Source organism: Perna viridis, chromosome 12 (assembly GCF_037379345.1).
Source record: "Perna viridis isolate PV_CMFRI_1.1 ecotype Kerala chromosome 12, ASM3737934v1, whole genome shotgun sequence".
NCBI classification, from domain to species: domain Eukaryota; kingdom Metazoa; phylum Mollusca; class Bivalvia; order Mytilida; family Mytilidae; genus Perna; species Perna viridis.
In genome coordinates, this window is record NC_142456.1 from 1,501,369 (window position 1) to 1,521,339 (window position 19,971).

At 32.1% G+C, this 19,971-nt stretch overlaps 1 protein-coding gene across 2 annotated transcripts; it reads left to right on the forward strand.

Annotated features, from left to right (window-relative positions):
* Nucleotide 1: 1 nt before the first annotated feature.
* Nucleotides 2-19,257, forward strand: LOC148600704 (uncharacterized). Of its 2 annotated transcripts, none has more exons than XM_088554748.1 (8): nucleotides 2-88; nucleotides 3,421-4,167; nucleotides 4,931-5,116; nucleotides 5,841-6,179; nucleotides 7,609-7,717; nucleotides 8,619-8,845; nucleotides 16,573-16,699; nucleotides 17,759-19,257. In XM_088554748.1, the coding sequence occupies exons 2-8, from the start codon at nucleotides 3,424-3,426 to the stop codon at nucleotides 17,896-17,898; spliced, it is 1,872 nt and encodes a 623-aa protein (XP_088410874.1). In that variant the 5' UTR covers nucleotides 2-88; nucleotides 3,421-3,423; the 3' UTR covers nucleotides 17,899-19,257. The 2 variants fall into 2 exon arrangements, with proteins under 2 accessions (XP_088410874.1, XP_088410873.1); XM_088554747.1 differs by lacking the exon at nucleotides 2-88 and adding an exon at nucleotides 115-264 and having other exon boundaries at nucleotides 17,759-18,914.
* Nucleotides 19,258-19,971: the final 714 nt, after the last annotated feature.

Genomic DNA, 19,971 nt, shown 5'->3' on the forward strand with positions numbered 1-19,971 from the left:
CCTTCTTTACCTCGACACGGGAGAGCGCTGATATCTGTGTTTGCTAGATTTTGACATACCAAGTTTTTGTTTAAATTTTGATGTTTTGGTATGTTTGATGATCACTCTGTCACTGAGAAACAATAGAAGAATACTATTTAGTGCTAAAACAATTACAAACATCAAAACAAATCAATTATAAACTGTCAAAACATATATTTGAGTTATCGCTCTTGCTAGATGCTTGAGCTTCTTTATACAATTATGAAGATGCTAAATGTTTCGGTAATTAATCATTATACTAGAACTAACAACTATTTATGGTCTCAGGAGTAGTTGTACCTGTTCAATATATGCATATACTTAGAAGAATAAACATGGTTAAGAGGTAAAATGAAAGTAGTTTAGTGCTACTTTCATTTTGTAAGAGTAATGTGAGAGCATGAATTACCTCACAAAATTACACCTCTGCACTGAGGATCATACCCTAGACCTCTTGGTGACAAACCAGCAACAAACTGATGTGGTTAAGGAATTCATCATTAAACTAAGTCAATTAACTGGATGCTTAAATCTCACTACCAGTATATATTACAACACAGATTATCATAATAAGGCTGTCCTGCTACATAATTATCAAACATGTCAGGGCTTTATTTTTAGCTTACTGTATATACTTGTGTATAAGTCAGATTTTTGGGAGTAAATTTTGAGTTGCTAAGAGGGGTTCCGACTTACAAGTGAAATCTTGGCCATGGGTTAAAAATTCTAGTCGGAGCTGGTGGGAGAATCAAGGTGTTGACACGAAAATGACACCAGTCAGATCGGCACTGTACTGGTGTATTGTAAAAGTCGACATATATGTGATCATATGTCGTGTTAGTTATTGTTGTGTATGCTTATAAAGTGATGAAATAAATGAATATTTGCATTTTTATTTTTATTACACCTTACAACTAAGCTATCTTTAATAAAATTTGTATTTCCTGTATAGCTTCTCATGTTTGTTATTTTCTCTTGCATGTCACATGGTTTTTGAATATATCCGTATGCCAAAAAGATGGCATGAAACATGACTAAGCGATGTACCGTAGTTTACAAGTAATATTTGCAATGCTAAGAAATAATTCAAATTTAATATTAAATTGTAATAAAAAGATATTAACATTACCATTATTGGTAATTCATAACAGTATAATGATAGTAGGTATGGTGTATACGTCAAAGAGAACCGTCTTGATGGACTTGATTGAAAAAAAAAAACAAAGGTGATTACCAGGTAAAAAGATGTTATAATATTAATGAGCAATCAATCCTTTGATCACCTTAATGGGTAATTAATTTATTAACATATTCTTTGATCTCAATAGGTGTCCAAGTTTCCATTAAAAAATTGTTCTTCACAGTTCTTAGTTTTTACTTATTTTAATTTGGTCATTAGTTGTATAAACAAATTATCGTAAAGTGGCGGTCATGCTTGCTTGGATCACCAGTAAACATTGATGATGACAACTCAAATGGCTTGTTATATTTATTATCTAAATCATTTCAAATATGTACAGGGCAATTTGATTTAAAAAAAAATGCATATGTTAATGTTGATCGGACGTACAATATAAACAACAACAAACACAAGATCATTCTGCATATTTTCCACCAAAAATTTTGTCCTTCCTTTCCCTGATTATTGTATCTGTAAAAATTCTGTCCAAATTCAGTCCGACTTATAGGCGGGTCAAACCAAGATTCCCGAATTTTTGGGCAGAGAAGGGGGTTCCAACTTATATATCCGGATTGACTTAATACGTAAGTATATACGGTAAAGCTATGCTTATAGGAATTTTAAATTCTTGCTCAAAGATATAATAACAAGAGTAGGTATGGTGAATATGTCAAAGAGACAACAACCCCACTGCAATGAAAATGTTAGCTTTGTATGCTTTTACAGATTTTAACTATATAAAAGGCATGATCACATGGTATGATTTGATGATAAGAGATCAATTTTAAAAGTGGGGATTATACACAACTTGAAAGGATGCTTTCAATGGTGGGTCTCTGTACTTGTTAATGTTCTTTCAGTTATTGGTAACCTGGAATTTTATGACAATTTCAATACTGGATTCTGTAAGTTTAATCTCTTATTTGATTATCCTGCACATGAATGACAGTTACTTCAGTACAATTGCTTATTTGGAGGGTAGAATATAACAGAAAGAAAGACTCAAAAGCCTCTTTAAATATATCATGCACATTAAGGTCTTTATAGTGGTTTTTACTTTACTGCTTTTTTTAGTACAATGTTTGTGCAGGAAATGAATTGTAAGTTTTTTTTCCCTCAAATTGATTACTTAAGTGTGTTAAACATGCTATAAGATAGTAAATCACAGGTTTCTGAACCATAGATCGACCCTTGTTTTAATTGCTGAGTTCATATACATTTAGTCTTTGGGGATGCATGTTTCTTGAAGAAGATTGTCTTGTTTTACTACCCCAAGCCCTATATACATAAGTGTATCTCACATTCTTTTAATAAAAATTTTTGGCATTATTCAAGATGGCAAGTATGTTCAAAGCCTATTTATTTGTTTCTGTTTTCATCCAACTTTTGCCAAATCTCTGCAACTGAAAACAGAAGATCGAGATGGATTTTGCATGTTCAATGGAACTTTAAAATAATGACTTAACTTTGTTGCTGATCATCATATGCAGGCTCTGATTACTTTTTTATGAAACAGCAGTAAAAATTATGTAAACATGTTCATATGAAATCTTAAAGAGAGGAGGGATGTAATATCTCTGTTGTTTATATGCCCGGCAGGCCCTCTGTACATGTAACAGGGAGATAGGATTTGGTATTTGATATGTTAAGTTGTGTGTTATAATGCATATGTATATAATACAGGAGGCAATATCTACAGAGATGTACTTTTTACTTGATATTACCATGTTTTCTGCATTACTGTGTATATTTTAGAACTAGAAATGATGAAATGCATGTATCGTTTGTTCTTTTTCATTTTTTCATACATATATTTATGGAAAATGATGCATGCCTCTTAAGGAAGTTTTTTCAAAAGGATGTAAACCACCAACAAACAACATGAGAGGTCATCCTGGTTGATGGTCTCATTGGGGTATGGATAAAAAAAAGTCTTACTTTGCTTTGCAACTTCAACTCTTTTTACTTCAGTAAGGACCTAAATGGTATCAAAGTATATGATTTCCACTGCTCCAATAAGTCAAGTTTTTGAAATTCATGTCTACTCGAGAGAAAATATCAAAGAGGCAACAACCCCACCTGATGAAAAATGTCATCTCAAGGCCACCCATGGGTCTTCAATGAATTTAGAGTTACCTCTATTTCTGGAAAGGTTTTGGATTCAATTCACTTATCAAATCTGTTTTACATCATTATTCAAATCAAATTCTGTTTTTCAGGATATGGGTGTAAGAGGACTATTGTCTACCTGTTTACGAAAACAAGAGGAATGTGTTGAGCAGGTAGATCTGATTGAAGTGGCCAGACAAAGAGAGGGTATAGAAATACTGGTCGACTATTATTCCTTCCAACAGTTCATTGTACAGAAATTCTGGTATAGTCTTCAACAATACAGAAATAATGAATATCTAAGGATATCTGGAGGGGAGTATAGTACTTTAGAAGAATACATTACAAAACTTGTGAAGGACCTTCAATCATTGGATATTACCCTTGTTTTCTATGTTGATGGTGCTAAAGGAACTTGTTCTGAAGCCACACGACAAAAACTTGATACCTGGATCAAAAGACAATACAATGAAGTTGAGAGATTAAATGAAATAATGGATGTGTGTCGTGGTGTGACCTATATTCAAGATCTGCCAGAAAATGTTTCAATCAGGCCTGTGTTACTTGAAATTCAACTTGCTATAACATTAAAAAAACTGGGTTGTGGAGTGATCCATTCCATAGCTGGTGAGGCAGACTATTTCATAGCTAAGGCTCTTATTGAACGACCGCAAGCCTATGCTATATTGTCTAATGATTCTGATTTCTGTATATTTAGAGATTGTTGTTTTATACCATTAGAACTGTTTGATATGAACCATGATATAAAGCTTGGTTACCCATCAGAAATACCAGATAAACCACTGAGATTGATGTGTGGGGTTATAAGAACAGCTAAAGTTATGGAACTGTTAAAGGTATGACAAAACAGGGCTTATCCTAAAATACAAATACCTGTGTACATACATGTTAACTATACAAGATACTGTAAACCAGGAAACATTTCAGGGCATGTTTTATTTTCGCTGTTTTCACGGTAACACGAATTATCATTAATATTTGCATTAATGACATTATAAAACAATTTGTGGAACGATCATAATTCAAAATGTGCAAAAACAAATTAATTGTAGAATCCATGAAAAAAAAGACGGAGCGAAATTTTCCACTTTACAGTATGCAACCATTAAATTCATGAAGCTGAATCTCATCCCAAATCTATCCACAACTCCAAAATGCTTAGAAAGATTTGAATAAAAAAAATGAATAAAAAATAAGAAGGCATTATGAGAAACCTCAACTAGCCAACTTGACAAACACGAATAAAAATTTTATTTTATACTAATTATTGAGTGCTTGCCTTCACGGCATGTGCTTTAAATTCCTGATTGAAAATGTTATGACCCTGGACAACAGTTTAATATGTTTTGTATATTCCTTTTAACATATCTGCCAATGTCATGTTCAATAGTTGAAATATTGTTTTTAAACAATGCTGGCTAGTGAAATTTTATTTTGGCAAGTTGGAATGTAAAGTATAATTTCCAATCTAGAGAGAAGAATAAGAAGAAGGTTTTCACACACTGGAAGGTATCTAAGAAATAGGAACACGCAGTAAAACAAGAGAACATAACAATAATGTAAATTTATGATTTATACATGGTTTTGTTTTTTACCTAGTTCAAAAACCATAATTTACTGGTAGAGCTTTCTGTGGTGGCTGGAAATGATTTCACAGGTCCGTTCATGTCAAATGGGCTTATTCACCAACTAGACATTAGAGGAGGACCAGGGATACAGAATATCGCTGGCTGGCTTTGGCATTATAAAAGTGCTGACAATCACCCCTTATTGGCTCAAGAGATGGTATGGTTATAGATGCATGTAACTATTTAAAATGGTACTGTATGTACTTGTACCAGTTTTTTTTTTTTTCTGACAGCCAAGGGGTATTATTCCAAGTTTTCTAATAAGGCTGTTTGAGATTTCCTAATCCTGCAGTTTTTGTTCAATTCTTTTTCTCACATTCAGAATTGGTTTTATGATTACTAAGCCAATGCAGAATGCCCAGAACCACTGGCAAAATATGGTTTGTATTTACAAAAGGTTATAAAACATTTTACTGTGACATCACAAACATTGCTTGTTTTATCTCACCCATGAGTGAGAAAAGGAAATCTCACATGGCTAACTAATGGTAATCTCTGTCTCCTAAGTGAGAAAGCTAAATGATACATAAATGTAAGTTTTATAAAATACAAAGATTCTCCATAAGTAAGTCCAGAGACACAAGTCACAAATTAAATTTAAATCATTATTATACTTCCTTGATTGTCAAAGTATTTACAGGATTGATATATGTGCATCAGGATATGACGTTAATATTTTAACCTTGTCCTACTGGGCAAGTGGATGAAAACTATACTTCCCCAAATTGAAATCTAGGTTATCCTTTAGTAAATAAATGTTGAAAAATGAATTAAAATTGGTTGTCCTCCAAGCAAGTATATTTTATGTATATACCATGAAACGTGTCCAAATTCATGTTTAACTGTATTATGAAATAATTTGTGAATACAATTTATTATAGCAAAGAAACCCACAATTCTGTAATGCAGTGCAGCACAGCAGGAACTTTTACAATTTAACTTGTTCTGAGAATTTAATGAAACCTCCCCAGAAAGGTTATTTCTCACAACTTATTGCTGAGAGAATTACTAATGGGACCCTTCCATCAAACATTCTTGCCATGCATAATAATTTCTACTGGCATCGAATGTGTCTGGAGGACAATAGCCAAGGATTTCCCTGTATAGAGGCATCATTGGCAGAGCTGAGAGGACGAATTTACAGAATAATATTACCCAGACAAGAATGTTTGGTCAATGAGCATGGGAGGAGTCCATGGGAGCCTCTCAGATCTGCTGGGGTAGGTAGAAAAATCAGAATGAGGTTGGTTTTAAAAAGTCAGATTCTTACAACCTCTAATAAAAACTTATTTATCCTTGGGTACTTTCATTTTGATAAAGAACGCCATAATTCCCTCACTGTTGTTGCCATCATAGTTTAGAAAAACCAAAAAAAAATCTATATACTTGAAAAAAAATGGCAGTATGTATAATCGTGTTTGAGGCTGCCCCATTATTGTTTTTTTTAGGATGTTAGATAGTATATCTGAAAAAATACTTGATAAACCTATGCAAAATACAGCTATCACCGTGGTCACCCCTGACTTGTTTTTGAAGTCCCATTACTGTGATGGAAAATTTGAAAACAATGACAAAATGAAATCAGGACAAACTTATAAATGATCATTTAAATTCCTAAAATCATTCCATGATGTATGCATGGTTGAAAGGACAGTCATACTGACGGATAAACTCAACACCCTTTAAAGCCCATTTGTCAGACATGTTTGGTTTATCTGATTTTTCTCCCTCACTATTTTATTATTATACCCCCACTTCGAGTGGGGGTATTTAATGATAGGATGGTCCGTCCGGGTAACGATCTCTTATTTGTTACTCCTGTTACACCTCTGAATAGAATCTTTACGACATATTTGTCTCTGGGGAAGCTTCTCGACTAAGGCCGCAGAGGCTATCGTGCTACTGCAGCGATAGCCTTCCCAGCTTGAGTGGATGCTACCGGTCTGTCTCTGGGGAAGCTTCCCAACTAAGGCTGCAGAGGCTATCGTGCTACCACAGCAGTAGCCTTCCCTGCGCGAGTCCTGTACTTTACCGGGCTGTCACTGGAGAACTTCTCCAACTAAAGCATTGCACACCTTCTATTTCAGATTATGAACATATTTTAAGGTTAAAAGTTACATCTTATCAAATGGAGGAGTGGGGGTATCAAGTTCATGAGCATTGCTCATATTTTTTGAAGTTAAAAAAATTATTGTCAGGTTTACTAAGTCGTAGAAAATTCTCTTTTGTTTGAATTTCATATCATTTTTTAGAAAGAAATAATATGTGAACCTTCATGTTTCTAGAAAAGCAGAGGATGCTTACCCTACCGATGCACCTGGTCCATGCTCCCATTTTAAATGGAATCTGAGTTGCTAATTTGCTTGTTTTACTTTGTATGCATGATTTTAGTTACTTTATGTTCATTGTTGTGCATGTTTGTTTTCCATGCCTGGTCTTTGTCCATGGATTATATTATTTTGAGTTCAGCTAGAATCTTGGTTCCCTTGATTACTCTTATATATATAAATATATTAATATATAAATATGACAAACCTGAACAGGAAACAGTTAACAAGGATGTTTGTATGATTGGCCTAAGAAGATAGTTGCTCACTTTGATTGTTTATTATAGCTTTTAAAGTAGTGTACCATGTTTATTTATCACAGATTATGGCATCAGATGACCCAGATTTACCTGTAGTGCATAAAATACAGCAGGACAAAATTTTCTGGAACTTGAAACATTTCCATCGAGTCATGTCACATCTGGAAGAACGTGAGTAATTGTCCTTCACAAAACAATTTATTATTAAACCTAATGCATTGTAATTACAGAGTTTTCTTAGGTCTGTTGTCCTGTTGTAGGTCACCGTTTTATTGTTCCCTGAATACTGTCTTAATTTTGTGTTCAATTTTTTGAAAACTTGTATGAAATGTTTGTGATCATTTAAGCCTCGCTAGGTTATCATAGAAAGCCAGTCAAATACACATTTTGAGCATGTTAGAGTTGAGAATTGACCTAAAAGTCATAGATTTGTGCTTGTTATCATGAAATCTTTTATCTGATTGTTCATTTCATGGTGAAATTGGTCACTGATCTTGGGTCCTCATTGAAAATGATACCATCACTATATACATAATACATAGCAGTCCATAGAGTTTAGTGATTAAAGTTTTGTTACTCTGTTAGAAAAAATGAAAAATAAAAAGTTCTAAGGGCAAATTCAGTCTAATTAAATTCAATCTGATAATTGCATTATTGTTCTATTGATTATAAGGATGTGATAAATTATAACAAAAAACATGAATTTCTGTAATATATTAATTTCCAATACTTCAGCAAAAAACACAAATTTATATCAATTTAAAAGAATCTGCGAAATTATTGTTGAGGGATTAATTTTTTGGGTTGCTCATTTTTGAGGAGCAAGTAAGCACATCCACAGGTATCAATTTTTGCAGTTGTTCAAAATGGTAAGAATTTCATAATGTTGAAACTCAATTTGCACAGGTACACTATGTTTTCGCCCTTATCTGTCCATCACAAAAACAGCAAATGTTAGTGCACAGCAAAATTTAATATTTTTTTATAAATCAATGTTTTACTTTTTTTCTAAAAATATTGAGATTTTTTTCAAGACTGATTTAATATGATTACAGTGCTGTTATTGTTTTAGCTGGTAAGGATGTGATATGGTTTGACAGATATGGCAGAAAGAATGGATTTATAGTGTACCTTCTGAGGTACTTCCTTCTACAGAACTGGGGTCACAACCTGCACATTAATGACAAAGAGTTCTTGGCCTTGACAGCACTGGTGTTCGGTCGACCTACTGAGAAACAATATCAGTACATTTCATTACGGCCTACACCTAGATGTGTTTCAATTGGAACTTGGTTTCAGGTTAGTATACCTCACATGATAACATGACAGTTGCTTAATTGGGCTGTAAATTGGTACATATACATAGTATTTGGTATAGACTCCAAATCATCTCCCAAATATACCAAAGACAATATTATCAAAATGCTGGAATTTTTTATCACAACATATTTTTCAAGTGTGGTGAACTTGTTTTTCAACAGACAGTATGCATACCAATGAGAACAAATTGTGCTTAGCAACTTGCTGTCTATTCCTTCACTCTTCATGCTCTTATAAGGTTGACTATAAAACTGGTCTGATCCAAAAAAAGAAACATCTTTTAGTCAAGTACTTCAATGTCAGTTTCTGCTACATAAATAAATCCTAGTTTTGGGGATTTTATACATCACATCTGCCCTAAATAACTTGAGATGGAAGACACTATGAAGTCAGCCTCATATCCTTTTTTTTTTTTTTTCTTTAGTCAGGATTTGAACAATACCCCCTACCACCAGGAGGGTATGAAGGATCTAATATACAGTCAAACCTGTCTTATGTGACCCTTCAAGGGAGTAGGTAAAAAAAGTCACATAAGACAGGTGGTCACTTAATACAGGTTTGACATCTAGGATTTTATAAAAACACTTTAAAGACAAACGTTTTCATGATAACTTTAATATATACATGTACATGTATTGCACCTGTAAAATAAAACACAAAATGATACATTAATAAAAATTAAACATGCATTTAACAATATTAAAAGAAGTGTTTTAGGTAGAAAAAAAATACATCATTTTATCAATTTAAAATTATCTTTTAGTCAAATTGAAATAAAAATAAGAATGTACTGTACATTAAATAAAAATAAATTCTTTAAAACTGGTAACATGAAGTTGATATCAAACAACACAGAAAATTGCTTATAATGCACATCAATTCTTCTACTGACGGCATCTTTAAAAAACTCCAAACATAAGTCATTTATATCTTCGTTGCCGGTCTTATGTCTTTTCCGTTTTGATGAGCCCGCTATGTTTTTCTCCAAATCCTCGAGAACTTCAGCTTTACTCTTTCGCAAGTTTTGAATCTGTGTTTTTCCTACTCCAAAACTTTCAGCTACTTTATATGCTGGACTTCCATTGTCCAACAATTTAATTGCCTCTACTTTTTGTTCTAACGTTAAAACTTTTCTTTTCGTCGCCATTTTCGTATCTAATGTAAACTGTTTTCAACTGATTATTATTCATACGTCAGTATTTATTTCCGCGAGTTTCCGGTTATTTTCGTAAATTTGACGGAATTTTTTGTTTTAAAATTACTTTACTTCCGGTTTTCGAACACTTCCGCTAAAATCAAAAGGTCGCGTAAGTCAGGTTTTTTAACCATTTAGACATGAATAATACGGTCGCTAGTCGCGTTACGCAGGGAGTCGCTTAATACAGTTAAAAATAATAGAAAAATGAATTGGGGGGACCTAAATTAGGTCGCTTAAAACAGGTGGTCGCTGAATACAGGTGGTCACTAACACAGGTTTGACTGTATATATTGTTATATCTGACTGTTTTAAGCTTAATTGTCAACCCAATAACATTCAATTGATAATTCAATTTACAACTGGAAAAATATGAAGAAGTGCTAGAAAAAAAGAAAAACACTTACAACTGACATATATACCATGAATCCATATCATTAAATATAAATAAACAAATATCATACTTTTTCATACACATTCAGTTAATTTGAAAATGTATAAGCTTGCTTAAATATGCTACAACATATATAAGCTTGCTTAAAATATGATACAATATATTTAACAGACTGATGTTTGGAAAATTACATTACTGTATTATATTATATATAGCCTCATATCTTGACCTACACTTAAAGTTTGATGACAAAACTTTAAAACAAACGCGATATCATACCATATATTGTCAACTTTCCTTCAGCACCTGTATATTGAATTTCACAACTCAAGCATTTACCCAAGCTTGCAGTAACAGTGTAGACTTTTTGTACCATGCTGGACTAATTACAATTATGCTTCTGGAACTAGGTGATGTTGCTACAAAATTGAAGTCATAACTACAGAAGTTTTTTGGTCGTTATTACATAATTGTGGATCATTTAGGTTTATCCATCTGCACCATGAGAACCCATTTGTTTACAGTGTCATTGTTTTCCTTTTCTGTTTCATCTTCCCCAGACATAACAGTTTATAAGCAACTTGGTGGTTGTTCTAGAAAAGCAGAGGACACTTACCTTACTAGTGCACCTGGTCCATGTTCCCAGTTTTTGCTTGATTCCAAGTTGCTTGTTTGCTTAAGAATAGTGTCTTTGTAAGTGTTATTTTAGTTATTTCATGTTCTTTGTTGTGTTTGTCTGTTTTTTTGGTCTTTATCCTTGCATTACCAGAATATTCTTTTGATTTCCTCTTGAATCTAGATTCCATTGAATTCCCTTGATTTCTCTTTCTAAAACCTTGAGATATTGATTTTTTTGTATACATTTTGTGGCAGAAAAAACACATAAAGGATTGTTGTTGACATCTTCATTGTACTACAAGTGTGAAACATAAAATCTGAATATTAAATCAATGCTGTACTATGATAGATTTCCTACATTTGATTTCACTGCTGGTTGGATCATTCCTATTGTGCTGAGGCATCTAATTCATTCAATCTTATTTTAAATGTTTGTAAACCAGATTTCCATAAACATTTTGAAAGTAAAATAAACAGGTAAAGTGGCAATTAAAATTAATATCAGATTATAACAGTGTTGTTTTATAACAAAACTTAGGTAGTCTTTCTTCTTTCATAAGTCAATGTATTTTCATTCACACAGCTTTTTAAAACATGAATTTCATAGATGCCCCAAAGGACTTGATTTTTAATGTGTATGTAATTTGTAAATTCATGTTTTTACTCTATAAATCTAGAATGATAACCAGGGGGCTACAAGATGTGAGAAAATGATACTTACATATGTCTTTTATAGAAAACCTCATCATGATTTAATTGATGAAAAAGTTTTGTTACAAATTCATGAATGGGTCAAATTGTAGATATCCTTTCTGTTAGTATATTATAAACCAATGTAGGTGGGAACTATCATGTTAGTAGAGGTTGTTTTTCACCTGCTTCAGTCTTTACATGTGCATACACATGTAAATGTACATGTATATCACTTTAACGAATACTTTTGAAAAATACTATATATGTTACATTAATTTCTCAGTTATAAGCTTAAGAGTTTTTTTTTCTCTATAAGATAATGGCTACTGTGTATTTTTCTTTTGGTTTTCCAAATTCACATTATCTCAACAACTTAATTGGAAGTACTCAAATTTGATTGGCTATACAGGTAACTTCCTCTTTCTTTATGAGAATATGTTCAAGGTAAATTGTTCATGTCATAGTGAACTTATCTAAATACAACTCTGATATGATGAATTGTTGTAATATGGTCTGAAATCAGCTTGATTCTTGCCCTGTGTAAAAACAAAGGTTGAACACTGTCCACGTTTTTAGTCATATATCTGAAAAATGACTTTAACTAATTGAGAAAATCTTAATATTTTGCATTTTAATCTATAAGAATAACATAATATATTTTAATAAGAGTATTCTCCTTTGCTAATAAATTTCAGGGATCGACACTAACATTAGTCCGGTAGTCCTGTGCCACCCTAATTTTGGAGATAAAACTTTTAGGTAAAAGTCCTAAAAATTAATAGAAAGCCTGATATTGTCAATTATGTAGAAAATTAATGCTAATTTTGTTTTAACCAATCATACTTTTCTTTGTGTGAGTTATCAGTATTACCAGTATTATGTTTTTATTTTTTTAATCTAAATTGTGGATAACCAAAGATAATTTGCTTTGATAGGTATACCCTAAGTGTTTCAATATGGTGGAAAGTAAAATGACTTAAAAATGAAGTAAAATGACTTAATTATATTCCTGCAAACAAATTCTGGGTGATGTAGAAATCACCCTGTCTGTCTGCCCGTTTGCCCATTAATCCAACTATCCACATTTCTTGTAGGCACGACTATTTTTAAACCCCTCAAGAGATTTTAATGAAATATTAAAGGAAAGTTAGGCATTAATGAAGATCTGCTTAAAGGAATATAATAACCGTGGGAGGATTTCAAAGGAAAATACTCCATCTGAAGGGTTTTACTTCTAAAATTCTCCATACCTTGAAAAGGTTTTGATCAAATATTTTAGGAAGGCATCGATGTGTATAAAGGAATATGGAATCAGAAAGAAGTTAATCAAATTTAAGGGTTTTCACATGTGAAAACTTAAGAACTGCTGAAGTTTTTGATGGAAATTGTTAGTCATATTGTGCATCTCATAAAGATGACTGCCTGATGGAATACAATTATCCTTGTGGGGACTCAAAAAAGGAGATAATCCAATAATCTAACATTATGAGTTTCTGAAATGCAACTACTCCTTAACTGCTGTGGAGACTTTCGTGGAATTTATGTAGGAAGGTTGAAAATCATATGTAGATGAAGGTGAAGCAGTATAAATAGTGTTGAAGAACTCCAAAGGGAGATTGGTCAAATTAATGGTTTTATGTATTAAAATTTTGTAAGTGTCTAAAGCATTCAAGGGATTTCAAGTGGTGATAATTAAATTTAATGGTTTAATATGTAATATTTCCTACCTACATTTGAAGAAGAGCATACTCACAATTTTTTTTTTTTTTATAGATATAGCTCTATTCTCGAAACAAACATTAATTTCATTAGTTAATGTGTGAACAAACCTTGAGATATATTACTGCTACCATGAAGCAGTATTATCTTTTTTTTTTATTAAAGTTTAATCCAGAAAATTGAGGTGAAACCTAATACAAAATGTATGGATTTCTCATATAGTTAGAATGGTTAAGTTGTCATAATTTAATTTTAATATTCAACAGTGCTGAAAATTGCTTTAAAGGTAGTGATATAGGAAAAGATACATGTACCAGCCATTACAGCAGCTATTTTTATATGTTGTTTGTACATGTAACACATTGGTGCAATGTTCTATACATGTATATAGCCTTCCTGGGAGGTCTATTAAGATATGTCTTTATCTGAAGAATCATGAAATCTGTGTTCTGTGTACTTTTTTACTTTTGGACAAACTGCTGAATAACAACCATGACTACATAGCAGCCTTTTAGCTATAATTACTCTGCACTTCCAAAATAATTATAGAATTTAGGTCAGAATTTTTCTGATTGTGTTTTTCCTGTTGAGTTAAGATTAAGTCATTATCTCTGCGTCAGAATGTGATGGTATTTTCAGATTCATGTTATTATGTGTAAAATTGACAGTCAGAACACCCATGCAACTGCCTGTAATTCTCTGTAAAATTAACATCGGATCCTCTTAGTCTGGGTTTTGCGTAAAACATTTCTACTTTCTCAAGATGTTGTGCAATACTAGGACATAAAACTGAAGTAATTTGTTGACACTGTGTCATACATGACATTTCCTTTCATTAAAGGCCAGTTAGTGCTAGTTATTTTCTATGTGTAATCTTACTTCACTAGAATTTATGTTGTATTATTAAAAATTACTACCCAAAGCCAATAAAGAAAATGTGCCCCTCTCTTTATATGCCTGAAAGCCAAAATATATGATTTTGAATGGCCAAAACATTAAATGCAGTGAAAATCTGGCTCAGTTTTTAAAAAATTATTTAAAAAAAATGATAACATAAAACACATTCAAAAATGACTCCTTGAAAATGATTATGGGATATATTGAACATTATTTCTGTTCTTGGTTCCAAATTTTATTGGCCAGTCCTATATCTAGTCCTTTCATCATCAAATGAGGGGTATCTTTTTAAAGCTGAAATTGAAATACCAAATACAAATATGTCAGTCCTGAAAACTGTAGAATATACTGATTACATTTTGTAAATCATGTCAGTTATTGGTTTGTTTGGAATAGGTCAAGGTTGAAGGTATTTGACCTTTATTGGACATTGAGGACCCCACATGTTTAATGCCAGGACTTTGAAGTACTCAGTTTACTATAAATTACAGATTTTGACAAGACCTCAGTCCACAAGGTTTTAACCATACTGTAGAAGTACCTGAAATAAGGTATAATTAGACCATGGCTCTGATTTGAACATTTCCCTTGCAGCCAAATGTAATACATGGAAATATATGAGGAATTTATTTAGATATAAATCCATTATATCAAGATCAGAGATGGTCTTATGGTCTTGTGTTCTGATTGTAGCAAATATTCCTATTGGTTTATTCATAATTTATTTTATTCCTTTCAAAAAAATATTTATTGACAAAACACTTGCTCAGGTTAGCAGTGGCAGTTCCTGTGGATTGGAGCCCACCACACCCTTTTATTGATTTTTTTTTTGTTAAATTCATGTAAAATTACAGCAAAGAAAAAACAGTAATAACCTGGAATACATTTTTTCCTGGAATGGCTACAGAATCTTGATCCATCCTTGCAGTGATAGACAGTGTTATTGTATTTTTAAATATCCTGCTTGTAATTTTGCATAAATCTTACAATAGAGGGGCACCTGCAGATTATATCTAGTTGAGATAGGTTTAATCAGGGCTCTCTTACTAGACCAGGTTCTAAGAAATAGCAATTCTGACTTATGTATAGGGCCATGTTTCATCTGTGACTGGGCTTATGTTATAATTAATATTAGATAGATATTTTTTTTTTATTTGATACATTATTTTATATTCACCATTTGTTTTAAATCTGCTTTATAAGTTGTCTTAAACCTATTATAAAAAAAGATTCATCATGTTCTTTTCAGTCATCTTGTATGATCATTTTAAAGTATTTATTTCCATTGAGCAAATTTGAAATTATTAAAAAAAACACTTTTAATCATACAAAAGAATTTCTGACAATAATTTATGTAGAGTGAAATTACAACTGTATGGTTTTTTCAAGGGGGTATAATGTGCAGGTAAATATTCTATTAAAATATAATGGGAATTAATTTTTTTTTTTTTAAATTGCTAGAAAAACAGTTCTGTGACCCCAACTTTTGTTTTGTTAAATACTGGTATGAGAAAATGTCAAATTGTTTAAGTAATTCTTTATACCAATATTTTAATATCTTGCAAAAAAGTTAAAATTTTATACAGAATGTATATAAAATCTTTTTAAGACGCTTAACTGTCTCAAAATCAGATATGTTTTTATATTAAGATTTTGCAGTGTGTCATTTTTGAGAAAAAAATTTAAAATCTGTTTACTATTAGGTGTGATGAACCTGAAATAATTAAAATTACTTGAAATAATTGGACAAATGTAGAGTAACAATAATATATACATTTAGGTCAAGAGTAGTGTTCTAGGTATTGTGTGTACGGGAAACCTAAACATCTCATGGAGTGTAAGAATTAATAAGCAAACTGGACTAGGCTAGAATTTTAAGTATGGAGAAGGTATATTGGTAGGGTACATCTAATTGTTCACTATTTTTCTACCAACACCTGCTGATTTGCTCATATGGGTCAAATCAAGGTTAAAATGGAAAGAGGGAGTAATGACATTGTGAATCGAGGTGACTGTATGATAAATGTATGTGATGTCAAATATTTAGTTAGAATTAAATATTAACAGACAGGACACACTTCGATATTGTGTCTATAAAATTGCTTCAAGTATTCTTGGTTTAGCACTTGTAGTCATATCACACTTCCGCCCATGGATCATTTAATCCATTTATATCATTTGTTATTTTAGGATATTTATAGACATGCATACAGTTTCCTGGGCAGGTTACTATATATTGACCATGAATTCCCCACGCCTAAAGAGATCTTTTGTGGTTCAGCCTGGACTGCTTTCTACACATGTTGTAAAGATGAAAGTAAGTTTCTGTTTGAATTCTAGATGACCTACGTTACAATCTTAAATTATAAAAAAATGTTCATTTGGATTGGCCTGAAGGATATAAAGATAGTAGATTGATTTGAATGAATTTCGCCAGGATCTTCAAAGACCACTGTCGAGATGCTGGTAAAATGATCATTAAATACATTTTAATATTGCTATTTTGAGTCTGTTTCCAAATCATATAATGAGTCTTGATTTAAATGCTTTGTTGTGATTGCCTATGAGTGACTGAGCTATTTGCACTCCAAATAACATTTAATTGTGTTGATAATACCCTGCTATATTGTTATATCACTGATGTATTGACCAACAAGACTTACTGTAACACATATTTTTATCTGTGCTAAAAGTTCGAAGAAATACTTCCTAATTTGCATATATCACTTCTTATATATTTGAAATCTGACAGAACAATTTCAAGCCATTTGTGTTTATATGACATCAGTAATGCTCCATCCCTACAAGTCCTTTCCCTGTCCTCATTTGATTCATGTTTATAAGACATTGGTAATGCTCTGTCCCTACGAGTCCTTTCCCTGTCCACATTTTATTCATGTTTATAAGACATCGGTAATGCTCCATCCCTACGAGTCCTTTCCCTGTCCACATCTTTTTCGTGTTTATAAGACATTGGTAATGCTCCATCCCTACGAAACCTTTCTCTGTCCACATCTTTTTCATGTTTATAAGACATTGGTAATGCTCCGTCCCTACGAGTCCTTTCCCTGTCCACATCTTTTTGCCTAATATTGTCACTGTTAATTTTGTATTTGTAAATGGACAAAGACCAGATATAAATTTTGCGAATACATATTAACTGTTCCCTTCACCATGCTTCCTCTACAATAGTTTGATGTATTGATTTATTAAGTAATTTGTATTTTCTGCCTTAGATTGGAAACATATTTGGATTTCTTTGATAGCCAACTTTAACATAACATTCTGAACACCATTTGTATACAACTGCAGACATTTTAGGGAATCTTAGAATAACTGAAAATGGGTTAAAATTTCTGTACTTTTATATTTTTAGCTTACTACATGGGGGTCAGTCAGGTGCCAATGGATTTCCTACAGAAAACACAGTTTGAAATGAACAAAGTCATCAAAGAAAAAAGACATATGATCCGACATATTGTGGAAGGATTTTTCCCATTCAGTGACAAGTACTAAATAGACAAGAGTGTTTCCTAGTCTATAAATTATCAGAAGACCACTGCAGAGATTCAAATCATGGTTACTTACTGCTTTGAAACACAGGATCTAGAGTGCATGGGAATTTAATAATGCTAGAAAATTGATCCTTAAAACAACAAATGCCAAACATCTGGCAAGACACCTAGATTGCTAAAGTCAACTCAAAGAAATAACTTTGCTACTAATGTTAATATGAACACTTACTAAATGTATAAAAAAGTGCTATGGTGGACAATGTTAGCACAAGAGTGCTTGGTTTTGAATACCCCTGCAAGTACAGTGTAATGCAGAAAAAAACTAACTGGGACTTTTTGCCCAAGTGTGTTCTTATTAAGTGATACTGTGAGAAAAAGTCCTTGTTTAGTGGCCTTGGGTTTGGTTACTGGATATTTTACAGATATGGTTTTCTTCTATGGTAAAACAGAATTCTGTTTTTTTTCATCCACTAGAGCCTATTAATAATAATGTATAATGTAGATACATGTACCTGTGAACAAATTGATGCAGATCCAATGCACATTAGCATTTTTCTTTGATACATTCATTGCTTATATACCCTTTCTCAAAGGCTCAGTGGTTTATGGTGATCAGTTCTAGTTTCTTAGTAATAAAAAAAATTCTCATTTGAATCCGAATCGTCACACAATTCTTTTAAGGACGAAGAAACAGGAGAAATTTGATAATGTTGTAAATATCTCAAAAGTTATAGCCCAATTTTACTTTTTAATATTGAGATGTGTCATATACTGGTGTAATTTCGAGTCATTAACTTACTCAAATGAGATTATTTTTACATGCTATGCTTAACTGACTACAGTGGTACTACAGTATGTCCACACATTATTGGTAATCTTCATTGTTCTTTCATAAAGGAGAAATCAGCTAGAAATTGATTTTATATAAACTATATGATACATGTATGTATACATAGGAACCAATTGGATATTTGTTTTAATGCTAAGTCAGAGATATTAGCTAAATCATTTTAGAAAGCATTGTGTCTTGTTTTTTTGTGTGTGTATTTTTGTGTTGGTTTTTCTATGGACAAATAGTTCTCAGAATTGTCATCATAAATACCCGGTATGAAGGGTGTCAAGATCTTTATTCATTGATACTATGGTTGTATTCTTTGAACAGAATATGAATATTAATATTTATACCAGAAAAAGGGCTCAGCAGAAATGGTTTCTTATTTTGCAGACATGGCAGAAGCGCCTGATTATATGAAAATGAATATGTGCTTATAATATTTATTAACATTTTTTTTTACTTTTATGGCATGTTTCCTCTTCGTTTGTTTTTTTTTTTAATAAAGATCATATAAAATTAAGCACATTCACTTGCATTGAAATTCTAGCCCACTTAAACCCAAAAGGTGAGTTTTTCATGTTTAAAAGAACATCCTTTCTTTTTAAGTATCATACAATGTGGTAAAAAACATGGTGTACACTCATTCATGGATAAGGTTATGTATTTCTTTATATTAAGTTTTCAGACAGCAAAATTAAAAATATAAATTTTTATTTGGTTAAAACATGGACCATTGGAGAAGTGCAAACACATTCATAAGTTTTTGGCTTGTGATTACACCATTGATATGTGGAGGGAAAAGTAGCTACAACTCTATGTTAGAGCTAAATTTTGTGAAACATGTTACAAATGGGTATTATGGTATACCGTTGTCCGTCCCTCCATTGTCCACACTTCAGACAATAACTCAAAAACGCTTTCACCAACTTTCATGAAACTTTGGTGATTTGTTCATATTTATTGACATAAGTTCCCTTTCGATATTTATAAATTTCAGATTTTTCGTTTCCGTGTTATGAATTTTTATACTTAAAAAAGGGGGATTTTCAAGTTTTCAGACAATAACTCAAAAAACACTTTCCTCAAATTTTATGAAACTTGTGAATTGTTCATATCTATTGACGTAAGCTCGCTTTCGATTTTTATAAATTTCATATTTTCCGCTTCTGTGTGATGATTTTTTATGCTTTAAAAGGGAGATTATGAAGTTTTTGCACAGTTACTCAGAAACACTTTCAC